General features: G+C 39.9%; 1 protein-coding gene across 1 annotated transcript in view; it reads right to left on the reverse strand.

Moving 5' to 3' along the window:
• Positions 1-468: 468 nt before the first annotated feature.
• Positions 469-17,643, reverse strand: part of ube2f (ubiquitin-conjugating enzyme E2F (putative)) — a 62,659-nt gene continuing 45,484 nt past the window's right edge. The window contains exons 8-10 of the mRNA XM_084954636.1: positions 17,038-17,070; positions 15,939-16,001; positions 469-4,222 (exon numbers count right to left, since the gene is read on the reverse strand). Coding sequence (XP_084810762.1) covers positions 4,172-4,222; positions 15,939-16,001; positions 17,038-17,070 — 147 coding nt within the window. The 3' untranslated portion in view covers positions 469-4,171. The remainder of the gene's footprint in view (positions 4,223-15,938; positions 16,002-17,037; positions 17,071-17,643) is intronic.

Here is a 17,643-nt window from a genome sequence, read left to right on the forward strand (position 1 = left end):
TGCGTGTGTGGGTGGGTGTGGTAGAGCGGGAATAGGGAGGCAGCTGAGGATGGGGAGGGAAGAAAGGCATTGAAGCATTGAAAGTACCTTTCAATGCTTTAAAAAAAAAAAAAAAAATTGCATATTGGTAAAGTGAAGAATCACTTGTGATACCTGTATCTCATAATTTCTACTCTCAGCCTGGTTTTAGCTCACCTTAGAGCTTCCTTTACTTCCAGACATGCTCAGTTTGGGTTAGTCTGATAACAGAACTACAACCACAGAATGGGCGCAACACAGAAGCAGTTATGTACATATATAATTACTTTGTTAATGGTCAGCCTCAAGCAGCCACTTAACTAGTCACAGTCAATGGTTGGAGACAGCAGCACGACAGCAGACAGTTAAAATAATCATTCTTTGTGAAGTGACACAGACACAGCACACGTCACCGAACGCTCGATCAACACAAGAAACAAGACACGTTAGTTTCATTTATATACTCTTTAATATATCTTAAAAAATGGATATACAATCTGAGAAAGAAAATGTCGAGGATCTGAAGAAGAACAGATTGTTAATCTCGTTCCTCTGGCCCTGGAGTTTAACTGAAGCGAAGACATTTCCAGAGAAACATCCGAAGAAGAGGAGAAAACAAAACAAAATTACCTCCAACACCACAAACTGCCAAACTAAAGGACACCGATAACAAGATCTCCAATAGCAAGAAAAAGTATTATTAAGGCCAAGAAAAAGCACTGAGTGTTGGGCTGAGGCAAAAACTACCGAGACAATTTGTTGCCAATTAATGAAGCGTGGGGTAGCCAGATCTGGGACTGCTGTCACTCTGTTTTTAAACTCCTGGGTCTTTTATTTTGGCAGAGTTGGGTGTTTTGTGTTGTTGTGTTTGCTAAGAAAATAAAAATGATCTGAGCTGATGAATCCAGATTTTAAAAAAGAAGGGAAAGAGGAAACCAGAGCATGCTAACAAGTCACATCGTCTCCACAAGTCACACTGTAACTGCCCACACACACAAACAGACACACTCCAGAAGCACAAACTGTCATTTTTGTTAATCTTACACGCAAACTTCCTACACAAAAATTCAATCTTCTGCCTCTACCTCTACATTTCCACATCCTCGGTAGACTGCAACACTCGCACAGAGACGTTTTCCTCATGCAGACGTGAAAACAAAGCTGAACAGGTGAAAACAGGCGATGCTTACAGACTCAAACCGGAGGCATAGCAATAGCCAGGGCCGGGCAAAAGCCGCTCACAGACATATGCACTCTGACACACGCTCACACACACACACACACACACACACAAAAACACAATCACTAGCCAAAACCCACAGCAGCAGAGGTTCATGGAGACATTATCTAGTTAGTCCAGAATTCCTAGCGGCCATCCCACAAAGCATAAACTGCTCTAGTCAACCGAGAGGCGCCAATACAGTTTAACTAGTTAACTAGCACTCGAGGTAGCAATTTAATCCAGTGTCAAACATGTCAACTGCCTCAAGAGTGTTTCCCACCAAATCTGTGCAGTTTTTTTAACCTCCCCTTTTCCCCAGTGTTCGACTGTGACCAAGCCTGCAGAGCTCCACACATTTATTAGACCCCCCCCCCAGGTAAGGTTTACGCCACTGCTGCCCTAAATTAAAAGTATTAGTAATGACCAAAATCATTGTTTATGTTTCTGTAATGCTTAATCCTGCAGTACGCACAAGCTCTTAATCAAAATTTGATTTTTAAATGGTAAAATATAGTTATTGTTATGATCCCTGACATTTTAAATTTCCTGTTTCACAAAAACGCTGAAAAAGTAAATCACAATTATTAGCAATTATTTTATTTTTTTTTTATTAAGATGCCAAATTACATGTTAACTTGCATTATTGAATAGAAAAATTAGTTTTAGTTGTTGAATGTGATGTCTCAGAGAAGTGCTGCAGATCAAATTCACCTATAAAAATGTAAAATCGGTTTGTTTTTGCATAAACAAAGAAAAAAAACATTTTTGACAGAATTCTCAAATATTTGTGATTCCTGTTTTTTTGACAGGCGTTCCAATAGCTTTGTTAAGTACTGCACTTTCATAGATTTCATAGATGTCCAGAATGACGCCTTCCTGCAGTCTCTAATAGATCTAAAGCCACTCACATTAGCTAGCTAGTAATCCTGCTAGCATGTCATCTTGCCATCTGTTTTCATGCAATCTGGAAACCTGCCTTTTAATGTAGCTGCTTGAACCAACATTCAAGTCTTCTGGGCTTCTGATGTACCCAGTGGAGATATATTTGGGCCAAGCTTTCATATTCTTTTGGCCAGTTATGGCTTGCACCTGCATGCAACTACAGCCTGCTCACCGATCAGTTGAACTCTGCCTACAAACAATAACAGCAGACTCTGCACGTCTGTATGCAGATATCATTTACAGAGTGGTCTTTATGAACCTCTGCTATTGTTTTCTCCACACACATTCAGATAGTGAAATCATACAGTCTGCTTACAAAGGGGGAGAGACTGAAATAGCGCCATTTTTAGAAAGATACAGTCAGCTCGGAAATCTCCCTAAGGGAGCAGAACGAGGGGGTCTGTGCAGATCAGTCAAAAACCTCAATATCGGTTTGGCTCAGCACTGAACAGTGACTATAAAGTAAAAAAATGACTGAGTTTAAAAGTTGTAAGGCTTTCTTTGCACCTACTGATCTTCATTGGAGACATTTTCACACGAACTCTGGAGAATGTCAGGACTGTCTGGTGGGATACGATACACTCTGCAGCTACCGGAGCAGGCAGGAGGGAGTGCTTGCTGTGAATTCACCTGACAGTCACCTGTTCTTTTCGCAGCTCACTTTAAAGATCATTGAAAGGTGGCTGCACGTCTCTCAATAATCTTTGGAAAGGTTTGGAGCTGCAGTGCACGTAGTTGATGACGAAGAACGGACTTGAGTCATTTTAAGTGTTGCCTACGTACATCCAGGAGGTCATTTGGAGTCGTGTTTAAGGTTTCCTCCAACTTTTCTTTCTTTGACAAATTCTTTACAGTGTTTAGCACTTTGTTGCTTAGTGCTGTTAACAGATTCAGGCTTACGTCATCACTTCTTTAAAACCAGTCGTTGTTTCGCTTACATGAAGAGCCAGCATGCCAGAAGTTTTGACTGTACCGTTTTAACCTCTCCATCTGCAACACAGAACTTCACATGTGCGATCACCTGTGCTGTGTGTGTGTGTGTGTGTGTGTGTGTGTGTGTGTGTGTGTGTGTGTGTGTGTGTGTGTGTGTGTGTGTATAACAGAGACAGATGCAGTAAAAAAGACAAAGAAGTGAAGAGGGCAGTGGTGCAGAGACAAGAGATGAAGCTGAAAAATGAACAGTGCATTTGGCTGTTTTTGTGGCAGTATTTTATGTCACTGGAACTGAAAACACAGTTGTGTCTGCGTGCATGTGTGTGTGCGCATGTGTGTGTGTGTGTGTGTATACATGCAGAGAGAATGACAATAAAATGGGTCAGTGTGGTCATTCACATGCTGTCTAATGGGGCTGGGGGCTGCAGGCTTTCCAACTTCCAACCAATGTGTGTTTTTCCATGTGCTCACCTTTTACTGCAGGCTGTGACTGTGTGTGTGTGTGTGGGCGTGAACTCACATGCATTTTCACTTTAGTGACAAACATGGCAGGCACTGGAACAGAGAACTGACAGTAACAGATAATCTTTCTCTTGAGTCATCAAATTTAAAAATAGCCAAGCGTGACTTGTTGTCTTCTTCAGTTAAACATCGCATCCAATTCCATCGCCACGTGGCTCGTGTCCGACGGGCTCGTCAGCGGGGTGGCGTCATTCGTGTGTCTTGCCACAACAGACAGACACTGTGGTCACTGTAACCTTCGACCGATTAACTAAAGCGTTATTTTCTTGTGTATGTAAGTCCTCTCTTCAACGTGTGACTTTTTTTTTTTTTTTGTTTATTTCATTCCTGCGATGTGAAGTTTATTGCAACTGGGTGAACAGAAGAGGCGGGGCGTCGCCAGAGCTGTGGTGTCGAGAGGAAGGGGAGTGGTACGAGTCAAAGAGTCACCTGCTGATTCACACATGTGGGAGGGGAGTTGGCCAAGAGAAGCAGAGGCAAGGTAGAGCAGTTTGGTTAGTTGGTGCAGGCTGCAGCGGGTCACCAATGCTTTTATCATCTGGCGTAATGCTTGATGTAATCTTGAACCTTATTCCGAAAGTCCTCCTGAGGACAGAGAAGGTAAAGAGAAGAAAAGAGTTAGATGGGAAAACTAGAAGTAAAAATGTTGCTGTGTTGCTTTTTCCCCATTTAAAACCAAAAATGGCAAAAAAGCACAAACACAGAACTAACTGAAGATATTTTAATGTACTTTTTAGGTCGCTATGCTAGTTTTGGACATATTAGATGCTGTAAGGCACTTTTTCATTCCACATGTTAACTTCTTGCCAAATAATTGGAAGCAAAACAAACAAAACAAAAAGAAAAATAAGTGTAAGAAGTATGCACGAGGACTCGGCCATTCTGAGGCGACACTACACAAATGTAGATCCAGAAAAATCAAGTGTCAATCAATCTGAATTTTACTACACTGAAAATATGCAAATGACCTTCGGCAGATTTGTCAATTAATTTCTTGATGTACAGTGATGGCACCCAGCTCAAAATGCAACATGTGTAGGGGTACAGTATGATGCATAAACACTGTTAAACAAGCAACAACAAAAAGATAAATAACAGCCACTGTTACAAAACTAGAATATTAATTTCACCAAATATTACATCTCTTTTAACTGTACTATGCACAGTATCAGTCCTATGCAGATGTTACACTGCAAGTAAATGTACGTAAAATCTACAAGCACAAAAACCCAAAACAAAAAGAAAAACGTTTATATTCTTACGTCTGATAGTTTAAAAATGAAATTCTTCTTTAAAAACCAGGTTTCAAGTTTTTCTCACTCGGGGCACATCCAGTGCCCGAGACGTGGAGGGCTTGACATCTTGATAATAGTGACGTCTGTATCGAGTCGACGTTCCTTGGCCATATCCCTTCTGGTCCTTAGTGTCTTCCTCTTTCCTTACCATGCGTCCCCCCCTCTACTCGATCATGCCCCTTCAGGTTATGCTTGACATCGTTCCACCCCCACCTACCATGCACGAATCCTGTGTATGACCTCTACTCTCCATCCTCTTTTTTCCCTCCTCTGCTACCCGCTAGTTTTAGTCACGGTTTAAGTTTTCCATCCTTTACAACCGTTTGGCTTTTCTTGCCAACATCCTTTTCATCTTAACTTCTTTTTAATCCCATTAGTCCTTTAAACACTGTTTCAATTCAATTTTATTCAGATAGCTTATACTTGCTTTACATTGTAGAGTAAAAACCTTATAATATTACAGAAAAATGTTTCAGCAAGCACTTTGTGACAGTCCAGAGACATTACAAGACACACACACACACACACACACACACACACACACACTTTGAGGCTACAGGCTATTAATTTGAGCTGCAGCAGCTTTACTCTGTTGTGAAAAGGTTTCCTTTATTTGGTCTACACAAGAAAATGCAAGGTCAGGCAAAACTCTTCTGTTAGCTACACACGTTATAAATCATAGAAAGTGCTGTAACTGAGGGTGCTGCTCACACATAACAACAACACAGGGGACATTTTTACTAGTATTAATGATGATGCAGGTATGACTGTGCACAGATTGCTAGCATTTCCCAAGTATGGACGTGGGGTAGAAGTTGGGCCCCCCAAAAAGAGTTGAATCTGACTTAGGCCCTAAATAGCAGGTTAATCCTACTCTGTTTATTTACATTTCTAATGAGAAACTATGTGCTACAGGCTCACATGATCTTCTGCTGAATGTATTTTGAGTAAATGATCTTTTCCCCAAAGAACAGCACAAAAATCATTCCAAACAGATTGATTTAATCCATCTGTGCTTTCAACTGGCCATTTTGTTTTGCTATAAATATTTAGCTAACTTATTTGTGACTAAATTAATATTTGTGCACCCTTGGTTCCTAAGCATCCTCGTCTGTCGACCCACTTCTTAAGTAATATACCTCTGCTTATTTTCAGTTTTTTTTTTAAACCCATCTGCCACCACAGGGTCCTGCCCTTGTCACAGAGTCCCCCTCTTGTCCAACCTTTCACATAAATGTGCCTTGCATTGACAACAACGCCCTTATTTATGCGTCAGGTCGAGCGGCCTGTTGGTTACGCACACATTTCTCTGAGGTTGCTGGAGTACGAACAAGAAATGGAGAGCATGAGAAAATAAAGAGTAAATGGGAACGAGAAAGAGACAGTCTGCGCACAAACAGGGGAGACGGCATAAATGCTGAAAAGTTGCCAGCAACCATAAAAGAATTGATGACAGCGGTCTGAGAATTGGTCCATGGAGGGATGATGGATCAGCTATTCTCTGTTGAGAGATTACTCCCTTAAGACTTTAATTAATGCTAGAAGAGGAATGAGCGCAGTGTGCTGGAGTCTGGGTACCCAAACTGCTTGTTTCTAAGTGAACCTACTATTTTGGTTTATTATATTGATATATATAGAGAGAGATCAGACCGTACTGACTAACATACTCAGCCAGTCACACTGCTTGGCTTGTGACCTCAGCTTAAAAAAAGCAAAGAGAGCTACTGAGAATGGACAAGACTACAGTAAAAATGGTGAAACTGAAGAGATACACCTAATGATGCACAAATCAATGAGTCAGGGATCAGAATCATCCTTGATTGGTGAACATCTGTTCAGCCTCACGTGTCTGTTTCGTATTTTGCATGAAACGTTGATGTTTTCTTGATTCTTTTTTAGTTCCGGTTATTAGAAAGAAAACTGGAACCGGCAAAACACACTGAGCTAATAGGAAATTAAAATGGGCCAAATATATTTCAAAGCTGCTATTACAAAAGGTGTAACTTGAAGAATTACTGCACAATAATTATAAACAACTTTTTCTCTTCCATTTATTAAATTTGAACAGCTTGATCTAGGCTTCATCAAGTATACCTAATCAACTACTTGCTAAATGCAATTATTTAACCAGTCAGTGCCATTCAGCACATTGAGGCATGTAGACACGGTCAAGACAGCCTGGAGAAGTTAAAACCAAACAGCACCACAGACGTGACATGGTTGTTGATGCGAAATGGGCTCATCTGAGTATTCCAGAAACTCCTGATCTGCTCAGACTTTCCCACACAGCCATCACTGGTGTTTACAGAGAATGGTCTGAAAAAGGGAAAATATCCAGTTTGCGGCCGTTCACTGGTAGAGATCAGAGGAGAAGCGCTGGACTGTTTCAGGCTAATATGAAGGCAAGAGTAACTCAAAGTAGTACTCATTATAACTAAGGTGTACAACCTGGTGAGTGGAGGTCACAATGAACTCACGATGAGCTTTGTCCTGAAATATTGGTACACTGAGGCCATAAATGGGTGGACATGGTCAGTAACAGCACTCGGACGGGCTGTGGTGTTTAAATATGGTGTTTAAGAGCAGCTCAGACTGCACAGGATGCCAAACCTCGAAGCAGATGGGCCACAACAGCAGAAGACCTCACTGGACAGCACTCTGGTCAGCTAAGAGCAGGAGCTTGGATGATGGGGCCCGAATCTGGTGTAAATAATATGAAAGCATTGATCTATTCTGTTTTAACGTATTTTTCGGACCATAAGGCGCATCGGATTATAAGGTGCATTAAGCGAAACAAAACGGTCAGATAAGTCAAACTTTACTCAACTCATTCTTCTTGCTTGATTCATTAATGCTGAATTCTCTCACAGCTGGTCTATTTTGCGACTTTGGGACCTGAAGTGACGGAGTTTACGACCCCGATTACTCCGCGAGGCTCTTGACTACAGTAACCGCAATTCTCTGACAATCCATAAAGCGGTGCGGCTTCGTAGCTTACCAAAGTCGTACTAAAACATTTAACAGATTTTTGAGCGCCGTGTACCACATAAAATCGGTTCGAGGTCTGTATCACAACCAGAATACATAAGGCGCACTGTCGATTTTTGAGAAAATTAAAGGATTTTCAGTGCGCCTCATAGTGCAGAAAATATGGTACTTAAACTACTTAAACTACTGTTAGGGCTGGTAGTAGAGGTGAAATCCTGTGGGGGATATTTTATTTACACACGTTGGGCCCCTTAGTACCAGCTGGGCAGCGCCTAAACACCACAGCCTGTCCGAGTGTAGTTACTGACCATGCCCACCCCTTTATGACCTCAGTGTACCCATCTTTCAGGACAAAGCTCATCGTGAGTTCATTGTGACCCCCTCAGTCAACAGATCTAATAGTGCACCTTTGGGATGTGGTGGAATAGAAGGTTTGCATCACTGATGAGCAGCTGACAGCAACTGTGTGACACCACTGTGTCAATATCATCTCAAAATCTCAGAGGGATGTTTCCAGCATCTTGCTGAATCTGTACCACAAAGAGTTCAGACAGTTCTGAAGGAAAAAGGATGGGGCAAACTCTGTACTGTAAGATATACTTAATGAAGTGGCCAGTGACGTGCGTATAGACATTAGTATGTCAATCTATCCAAGAACTGCCGAGAGAATTCACTAAAGGCTGAAAATTTTAAGCTCACAGTTCATCTTCTGACTTCTGTTATAATAAAACCCTGCTTGTGACACTTAGTGGCTCTTCTTCCTCATTTGGCAGATGACGTGACATCACAGAGGGAATTAAAAAAAAAAAAAAAGGCAAATATGTGGTGACAAAATGACACATTAACTGTGGAAGTAAACACCAATAGAGTGCACACAGATTTTAAACTAGAAACTCTTTGTCAACTGGGTCCAATTAAGATGTCAACACAGATTAGGAAGTTTCTCAGTAAAACAAAAAAACCCTTAATTAAGCTATCACACAAATATGAGAAAAAACAGGATAAGAGCAACAACTCTATTAAAGACGACTCACAAAAAATAGTACGGGTACATTTACATACTTTGATCATATACGTTTCTCTTCCTTTGTTCTCGATTTTTCTCTTACAAAAGAAAATTGGCTGAACTGCAAATTACTCTGAGATTCATTAGATTTAATATTGCAAGTGAACTCTGCAGTCGATTAAAAACTTTGTTGGACTGGAGCTTACTTTTCTTGGCTTCACCTAGAGAAAGCAATTAACTCTGTTCCTCCAGTGATCTGCACAGGTACTCAAAATATGCACCACCATCAGTGGGAGGGGAATGTAAATTAAACCCTGTGGATTCAAATGGTTGGTTTAAAATCTGCTAAAATATATAAACTGAGCAACTGAGAGCCTCGGGATATATCAGGTAAGCAGACTATGAAGGGAAAATATGTCGGAGTAAGGAGCGATGTGAACAGGAAAGTAAAGAAAGGACAGCAAACAGAGATGACATCCATTGAATTAGCCAACTGTTCCCAGTCGTCTTTTTAAACATACAAAAAAGACGAAAGAAAAGCAGAATGAAGAACCAGGCACGTGTTAAAATCATGCTCTAAGCTTCTGTAGTCAATCCACTTGTGTCCACTAATCAAGGATTTCAGTACCCTGGATCATTCTTTGCTGCATGTAAATGTGATTTGATATCTCGCTGGTAAAACCTGGAAGTGTGAAATAAACTCCCAGGTATCCCCCCTCTCTCTCTCTGCACCTACTCAGCTCAGCTGAAACTTAATTAGCACTGCAGCAGGTGAATAGCTCTGCATTAATTGAGTGCATGGAGTGGTATACTGAGGCCACAGCCTTTTGTTTGAAAAACCTATACTGGAGGTGTCACTATGCACAAGCAACTCTGCTACAGTCTGAAAGGAGGAGGTGGAGGCTCTGGCCGCTCACGATGGATGACATCGTGGCTCATGCAGCACTGAACTCGTCACCACTCTGGATTCCCTCGGCTTTTTCACCTTAAGAAAGGCCACGCTGCTCATTATACAACTGCTGCTTTGAGTTTGAAATTTAGAGCCAACTTGTGCCTCACTTTATCTTCCAGTGACTGTTTTCTGATTATTTGCACAAATCTTTGCTTCCACTTCAGCTACAGTTCATCAGTGTCTACAGGCAGGGCCTACGCTTTGTCTGGCCACTCCGGACGCACCATCTTTTCAGATGACAACAAATGGAGTTAAAGACCTTTATAGACCACTTTACATCACATGCTTGTTAAGTCAGCACTTGGTCTGACTAAACACAGACAGCAGCAGAGAGCAGACATGTCCGATGCTGTTGTCGTTCACTGCCTGGCTGCCACTGCAGAGCTCTGACACTAAACTGACAGAACAGGTACACAACATAATAAGGTGACTGGAGCTGCTGAAGGCTCTGACAGTGTGCTTGTTAACCCGTGTAAGAGCCTGCAGTGTAAATCCAAAGGACAGTCTCCCCTGTAAGACTTTGGGAGTGGACATTAAACCCCCCAGTAAACCTCGTCTGTTGTGTACGTCGATGGCACAAAATGAGTGGACTGTTCACTGTTAGAGATTGTTGGGGTATTATTTTGGGATCCTGTTCTACACCACACACTCCCACATGCACTCATATCCCCAACTTCCTGTACTGTGGACTGAAAGACAGTGAGAAATCGTGTCTATGCATGGAACTCACTCCAAGCTAAATCCATCAGTCGTTCAGTTCTTTATATGTTGAGACAGTTATTTTACCTTTTTCTGTGCCACGGTTTGACAAATTTAGGGAATACCTTATTACATGTCAGATACAGGGGCAATAACATCTGCTGAAGCCTGCTGGGATGGTACCGATAATTCAGGACATTTAGTGGGTTACAAAGTAGAAAAATGTTAGTATTTTATAAACAAGAAGCGAGCACTGCTTCTTTTAAGAGAGACTCAAGAATAAACAACCTTGATACGTGGTCTCCTTTTGTGCTTTAACGAGACCCTGTCGGTCATTCATGGACAGAAAGCTGATGAGGAGAAGAGAAGCCCAATCGAGATGCAGCAAAAGGTGAGAGAGTGTGTGTCTGTACTTGACACGTCTGACTATTGACTGAAGAAGCAAAGCCACTCGAGAGACCCAGGAGTGAGCATCTGGGTGAGTTAGAGAGAGTTAGTCCCTTTAATTGGTCAGTAACAATAAATGGAGGTGCAGAACATTTAGCATTGTATGAATGAACTTTGAACCCTCCGAGGGCTGACTGGTACAAGGTCACTGTGCCGCTCTGTGCGCTTTAGGACTAGGACAGAGAGTCAACTATGTATCCCAAATACACAGGCTCCCGTTTGTATTTCATATCCACCGAAGTATACGTGCTGTAACACAGTCCTCTGAGCCTTCTGCTCGCTCACGGTTCAGCTTGTTGACATGTTAACAACATTTGATATTTTATGGTAGAAGCATGCTCGTGCTCTCTGGTAGCGTGTTAATGGTAAGAGCCAATGTACACTGTTCACACTGTCCAGAACATTTCCACCACTGCTGTTGAAAAAAATACACTGAATAAGTAAGATGTAGGACAATTTTTAAACAATGTGATGTTTTTACATTTCTTCTATTGAATTAAAGCATTTCAGTAAAAAGAAATGAGATAGAATCCAACTTCTCTTTCTTGTAGGTGCAAACTTAAAGAAACGTCTTATCGCTGTGATCACCAACAAGGATTTCTCCAACAAGTACTAAGCCATGTCTTGCTTGGAAATCAAATACTTTATTAAAAGTTTAATTTATAACTTTTATGTAATTATTTTGATTCCTGGATCTTTGGTTGATACTCTGTAATTAAAATTGTAATTCCTAAAAACTTGTTAAAACCCTTGATTAAAAACTGAAGATTTGCATTTCATCACAAGGTGATGGCTTTATTTAAAATCCAGCGTGGTGGCACACAGAGCTAAAAAATACAAATGTGTAATTGTGCAGATACTTGTGGACCTGCATGCTTTTCAGTTTGCTAACAGATTCAGTACTGTACGAAATATTCTTAAAGTAACTAATATAGTTGGTGCATCATCGAATGCAACCCAGCCCCATAGCCCTTCCTCAAGTCTTTCCACCATTCAACATTTACTTTTTTCTTCACATGCAGAACCTACTTCGAGTCAGCATGTATTATGTAACTAGGGCACAGAAAATGTTTACACATCAAGAAAAACGGGTAACTGACAACAAGCACCCAAATCATCCTGTTCTTGGTTTGAAACACAGATCTCAGAAAGATGACAGTCAGTCAGTCTCATCTTTCACACATTTCTTTAAGCTGGAAGGAGCTAATTAGTATTTATAGATAAAGTCTTTGCTGAAGACTTCAAATGTCAGAGACTGTGTGCATTGCAGAGCTCATTATTAATCCACTTCCTTCATAAATCACAGAGAGATTCATACAGAGAAATACATTTTTTTTTGTTCTGGGCAGCGACTCCTGAACATCTGTCATAGGATGATCTCCTTTCTTCAGTGTCAGCTACTCTACCACGCTTTGATCACCTACTACAAATACAGCAGTTTATGTAAAAGAAAAGTTTCAACAATATATATAAATATAATTTTTAAAGAAATGGACATGTTAACACAATCTCGCTGTCCTATTTAGAGTTATCTCTGAACTGTTTGTTGTACCGGTGTCTACACATGTACACAGACAAAAACCCACTCACAACTAATAATAGCACAATACCATTATAACCAACAACGCACACACACACACAGATTTACACACACTCATACTGCATTGCTCATGAGGATGCTTCCTTTTAGCCACTTTAAACAGCTAATGTATTCAGAGAGCAGCCACAGGAGGAGCCCCACTTCAAATGCCTCAACACAAAGTAGCACACGCATCCACATTCACAAGCATATTTGTGTACTGACACTCGCACTCCCACATCTCTATCCACTCGCTGCTGAAGATGATTACAGCAGGCTTTGACTCAGTGGGAGTGGGTCACGGTTGGATGACTTTTCAGATGTTGTGACTCTGAAAAGCCACAACAGGCGGTAAAGCACCACTAAAACTTACTGAAACACATTTCGAAATGAGAGATTTTTATCATTAATGTATCAAATTAGTAACTTTGTTAACTCAGAACTATGACTGAAAACACTAAATGGATACACTACAAAAACAAATTCTGCCTTTTGGTCAGTCTTATCAATTCAAACTGCTTTTAGCTTCACAACTGATCTGATTATATATCTGTGGTTCAACGACCAAAAGTCTGTTTCAGTATAAATGTGTGTAATCAGACTAAGTTTAGAAAAAAAAACACTGATTTGACTAAAGCCACATTATAAAGCTGAAAAAAGGGGCTAAATAACAGACTGGGGCAGTAGAATTTTAAATTTAATTTTAAATAAATTTTGTTTATTTGTTTAATTATAAAGCACCGAATCACAAGTCACCTCAAACTGCTTTATACTGTAAGGTCAAGTTTCTAAAGAACACAGAGAAAACCCCAACAGATGGACAAACCCTATCAGCAAGCACTTGGCAACAGTGGGAAGGAAAAACTCCCTTTTAACAGGAAAAATCCTCCAGCAGAAACAGGCTCAGTGAGGAACAGTTGGGGGTGAGCTCATAGGGTTTTCTGTCAGTGTAATTATCATATTCATTCATTGCTGTAAGTGAACAGCAATGAATGAAGTAGCCACAGCCATACGTATGCGCTTCTGCTATTCTGTCTGTGCCCCACAGGATGCGGTTGTTGAGACAGCAGTACCTCAACTACATTAAATACAAGAAACCTTCATGTAGAGATTCTGCACCACATACACTGCCACTAGTGACTGTTAATTAGCAATTAAACTGACACCTAAATGTTTAAGTTTCACATGTGGTCAGCTGGTCTGGGAAAAATAAGAAGTGCATTTCCAGTAGTAGATTTTCTTACCCATCACAAGCTGGCTAGACTGTGTGGAAATGTGTTCTACATCCCAACGGCATTAAAATGCATTAAATTACAATGCACAATATATGAGTAATATATGAGAATACTGCAGAGTGATACAGGATGCAAGAAAATATCATTCTTACTAACCTTTACCTTTGTAATCAGAAATGAATTTTTAATAACTTATAGTTAAACATTTAAAAGGTCATTGCTCAGGTCACAAAAACACATTCTGAAAAGAATGACATACAGTTAGTAAACATTTATACCTACAGGAGCTGCTAAGCCATGCAAGCCCATCCCATGAAGCTCCTGGTGCACAGATTTTGTGCTGCTGTTAATGCCAGAGGAGGTCTGGAACTCTGCAGCCATTAAGGCAGCAGAGCATATAATATTTTTAGAGGGGTATATTGAACGAATTCATCAGCTACATCGTGTTAGATATTTGTCATAGCAAACCGGAAGTTAAGAGACAAAGAAAGAAGGCTTTCATGAACCAGTAAACCACACTCACATGACAGATTAAGTCTATACATGGTTTACAGGCGTTTGTTTCCACCTATTTAGTCAGTTAATAAAGATCCAGTGGATGCTTGACAAAACACAGCAGTCAATAAATGAACTATTTGCATGCAACTTTACCTGCAACAGCCTAACAGCTGCAACTTCTGCCACAAACACTTTTTAAACCCTCAGCCTTTTAAAACCCCACGCACAGTCAAACCTGCATATCTAATGGGGCTCACATGGCAACCATTATCACACACTGTTGGATACACTCCAGTGAACACGGGAAATTGTACGTACACAGGGCAGAAGGTCAGTGATGTACTTTAAAATGCTTTCAGCTTGCCCCTACTGAGCCTTATAATTATTTCAACAGTCAGCAGACTCCCTGCAGATGTTGGCCAGAAATCTATGAATTAAACTTATGTGACCAAAATAGTCAAATGATCAGTTTTAACAGTTTTGACACTAAATCGCAGGTAACTGATGGTCAAGTTAAACATAGATGGACGGGAAGTAAGGCGACGCAGCGGGAATAATAATTTAAAGATTAATCAGCCAGGATAAACATATTTTTTCAGGGATCTTGTGTGTGTATATTTATTTATTTATTCTCTATTGGGATTCCACTGTTCTCATGTTAGCTCAAAGCTTACCCAATATGCAAAAAGCCCAGTAAATCCCTGGCACTTACCAATATAAGCTTGACTAAATATATTAAAGTTATAGTCAGAATACATAATTAGCTTACAAACCATCAGGGTAGTGAAGCATATATAAACCCAGACATCCAGTTTGATGGTGTCTTATTTGACTTACAAATGGCAGAGCGTGCTTCAGAGGCAGTGTATTCAGTAGTCTTGCACAAAAACACCATAAGCACCTGCTCTGTACAGACAGTTCTGGAGTCATAACGTCACTGTCTGCTCAAAAAGCTTGCTGTGTGCTCTTTGTCTTCAGCCCACCATACCAGATTAAAGCACACCAAGTTACCACATAATCCACCTACAAAAGCAAGCGGTGTGCACAGAGCACCTCTGAAACCTACAGCAGCAGAAATTTTGTTTCTAAATATAGCTTATATGCAGGATATGCAGCAGTAAGAATCTCACTGTAATGATCGCAATGTGTGTGTATGTTTCTCCTCCAAGACACGTAGATCAATCTAGGGTACTGGGATTATCAACATCTACATATAACAATGCAACTATTATGTTTATAACACGCATCTACGAATTATATGTTATGTGTAGTAGCTGATCTCAAATGAATGGAGACATTGTTCACATTATGTGTGCATTACGTGCACACTTACATACATTTTCGTTAAACTAAACTGGAATGTGTTGTCGTGCATATCAGTAAATAAGAGCAAATAAGCTTTTTTTGCCATCTCATATATACAGAGATATAATGACGATTTTAAAAAGGCAATGTGATAAATGAAAGTACAAAGTCTGTGTTTACATATGTGAGCGATAGCCACAGGCTAGTATTATGAGGACTACGAGCACATCTTGGATGCTGCAGATAATTAACAAGTGTGCCGAATTTATACCAGATGACCTGAACGACATGTCTCACCTTGTCTCTCAGATGATGTTCTGCTGCATCAATGTTCAGCGGGTCATCAAAGTTCAAAAGGTCCTGTGGAAGAGGCAAAGGAGGGGGTCGTCATCGTTCGATGGATCAAACCACACACATCTTCAAAACTGGCATTTATTTCAGTGTCAGCTACATGTGTTAATTCTGTAAACTTTGGTGTGGGAAATACAACCCACATTCACATTACTTCCTTTCTGTATTGACACCCTGAAAGCAGCAACTGTGATAAACAGAAAGAAAATTGAGCTAAAACAGATGCCTGAGAAGTGGTTTCCTTATAAAGTGGTAGGACTTAGGGCATGGCCACCGATATTTAAAGATGTTAGATGCTGTTTAGACATGTTCGAAATGTGATGAGGTTATTCAAGCTCACATTAAATGACTGGACTAAATATTCATAATGCTTTAAACTCCTTAATCTCTTCTTACTATTGCAGTAAATAACTTTTTAAAAGTTATTTTTATTTAATTAAAAAAACGTAAAAAAAAAAAAAAAAAAAAAAAAAAAATCAGACATACTTTTAAAATTCACGTTTAGATTCACAAAATTAAACATTTAACATAATTCTGAAAGGACATTCAGATAACTATGTTTTTCCTCAATATAACCCTCAATTCGATTACTTATCAATTTCCTTCATTTCCTAAAGAATTTATAATCAATCAGTCCTTATCTTTCCTTATAAGACCTGGAACTAGGAGACATCCAGAGCCAGCTGGCCCAGGATCTCGATAAGTAATACGTAATCCAATTTTCTTGCTTTTATTCCCCATTAACTCAAAGCCTTCATCATGAGGAGAAAGATAATTTCTCTACGCTGCAGAAGCGGATAAAAAAACAAGGACCTTGTTTAATTTGATGTGAATTAAGAGTAATGTCATTAGCATAACCTACATACAGCGAGCAGCTTCAATAGTGTGAATGTATTTGTGAAGGTTTACTCTCCAGTTAAGGGATTTAATTAGGTGAGGCCTTTAGGAAGCTCTTTCGTTGGATTCCCCCGATTTAGATGACGAAATTTTCCAATGAAACTGTGCATGTGTTCACGCGTTAGGTCATAAACTAGCAAAAACTTACCGTAAACAAGGAGTTCAATCCCCAGACCACATCCTAGAAGAAAAAAAACTAATTAAAGAACATTAACAAACACGCTACACTTACTACATTATATGCATACTATGTACATATTTATACTATGTTTTTAAAAACATTCTGATTTTTGACTTCTGATAATGAAGAAAAACATTTTTGTTTATTTATTAAATTCTACAAAAGCGAAAGAAAGATGACGTACAAAACGACAGCACAAAAACATGTTATAAGTCTGGCAAACTTTTTGTCAGCAGATGTCAGAGACTGATGAACAGCTCAACACAACATGTGTAAGATCTATAACACAATGCAAAACTTTTATAAGAAGTCATTTTCTGCTGAAGTGCTCCAAACTAGCAGAGAACGTAAGAATTCCTCAATAGATGACATCTAACAAAACGTTTGTTGAATAAAACACTTAAAGGCCAGCTGTTCTTTGTTTTGGTGTAAGTGTATTTCCCCCATCTGAAAACACGTTATTAAAGATAAACTGTTTCCTTGACCAGAATGTCAAAAACGGCAAACATTTTTATACATAACCTGTTACATAAACACATTTTTACACGTCTAGTAATTTCCTCAAAAGCAAAA

This window comes from Perissodus microlepis, chromosome 16 (genome assembly GCF_051167445.1).
Source record: "Perissodus microlepis isolate ML-2025 ecotype Zambia chromosome 16, ASM5116744v1, whole genome shotgun sequence".
NCBI lineage: Eukaryota > Metazoa > Chordata > Actinopteri > Cichliformes > Cichlidae > Perissodus > Perissodus microlepis.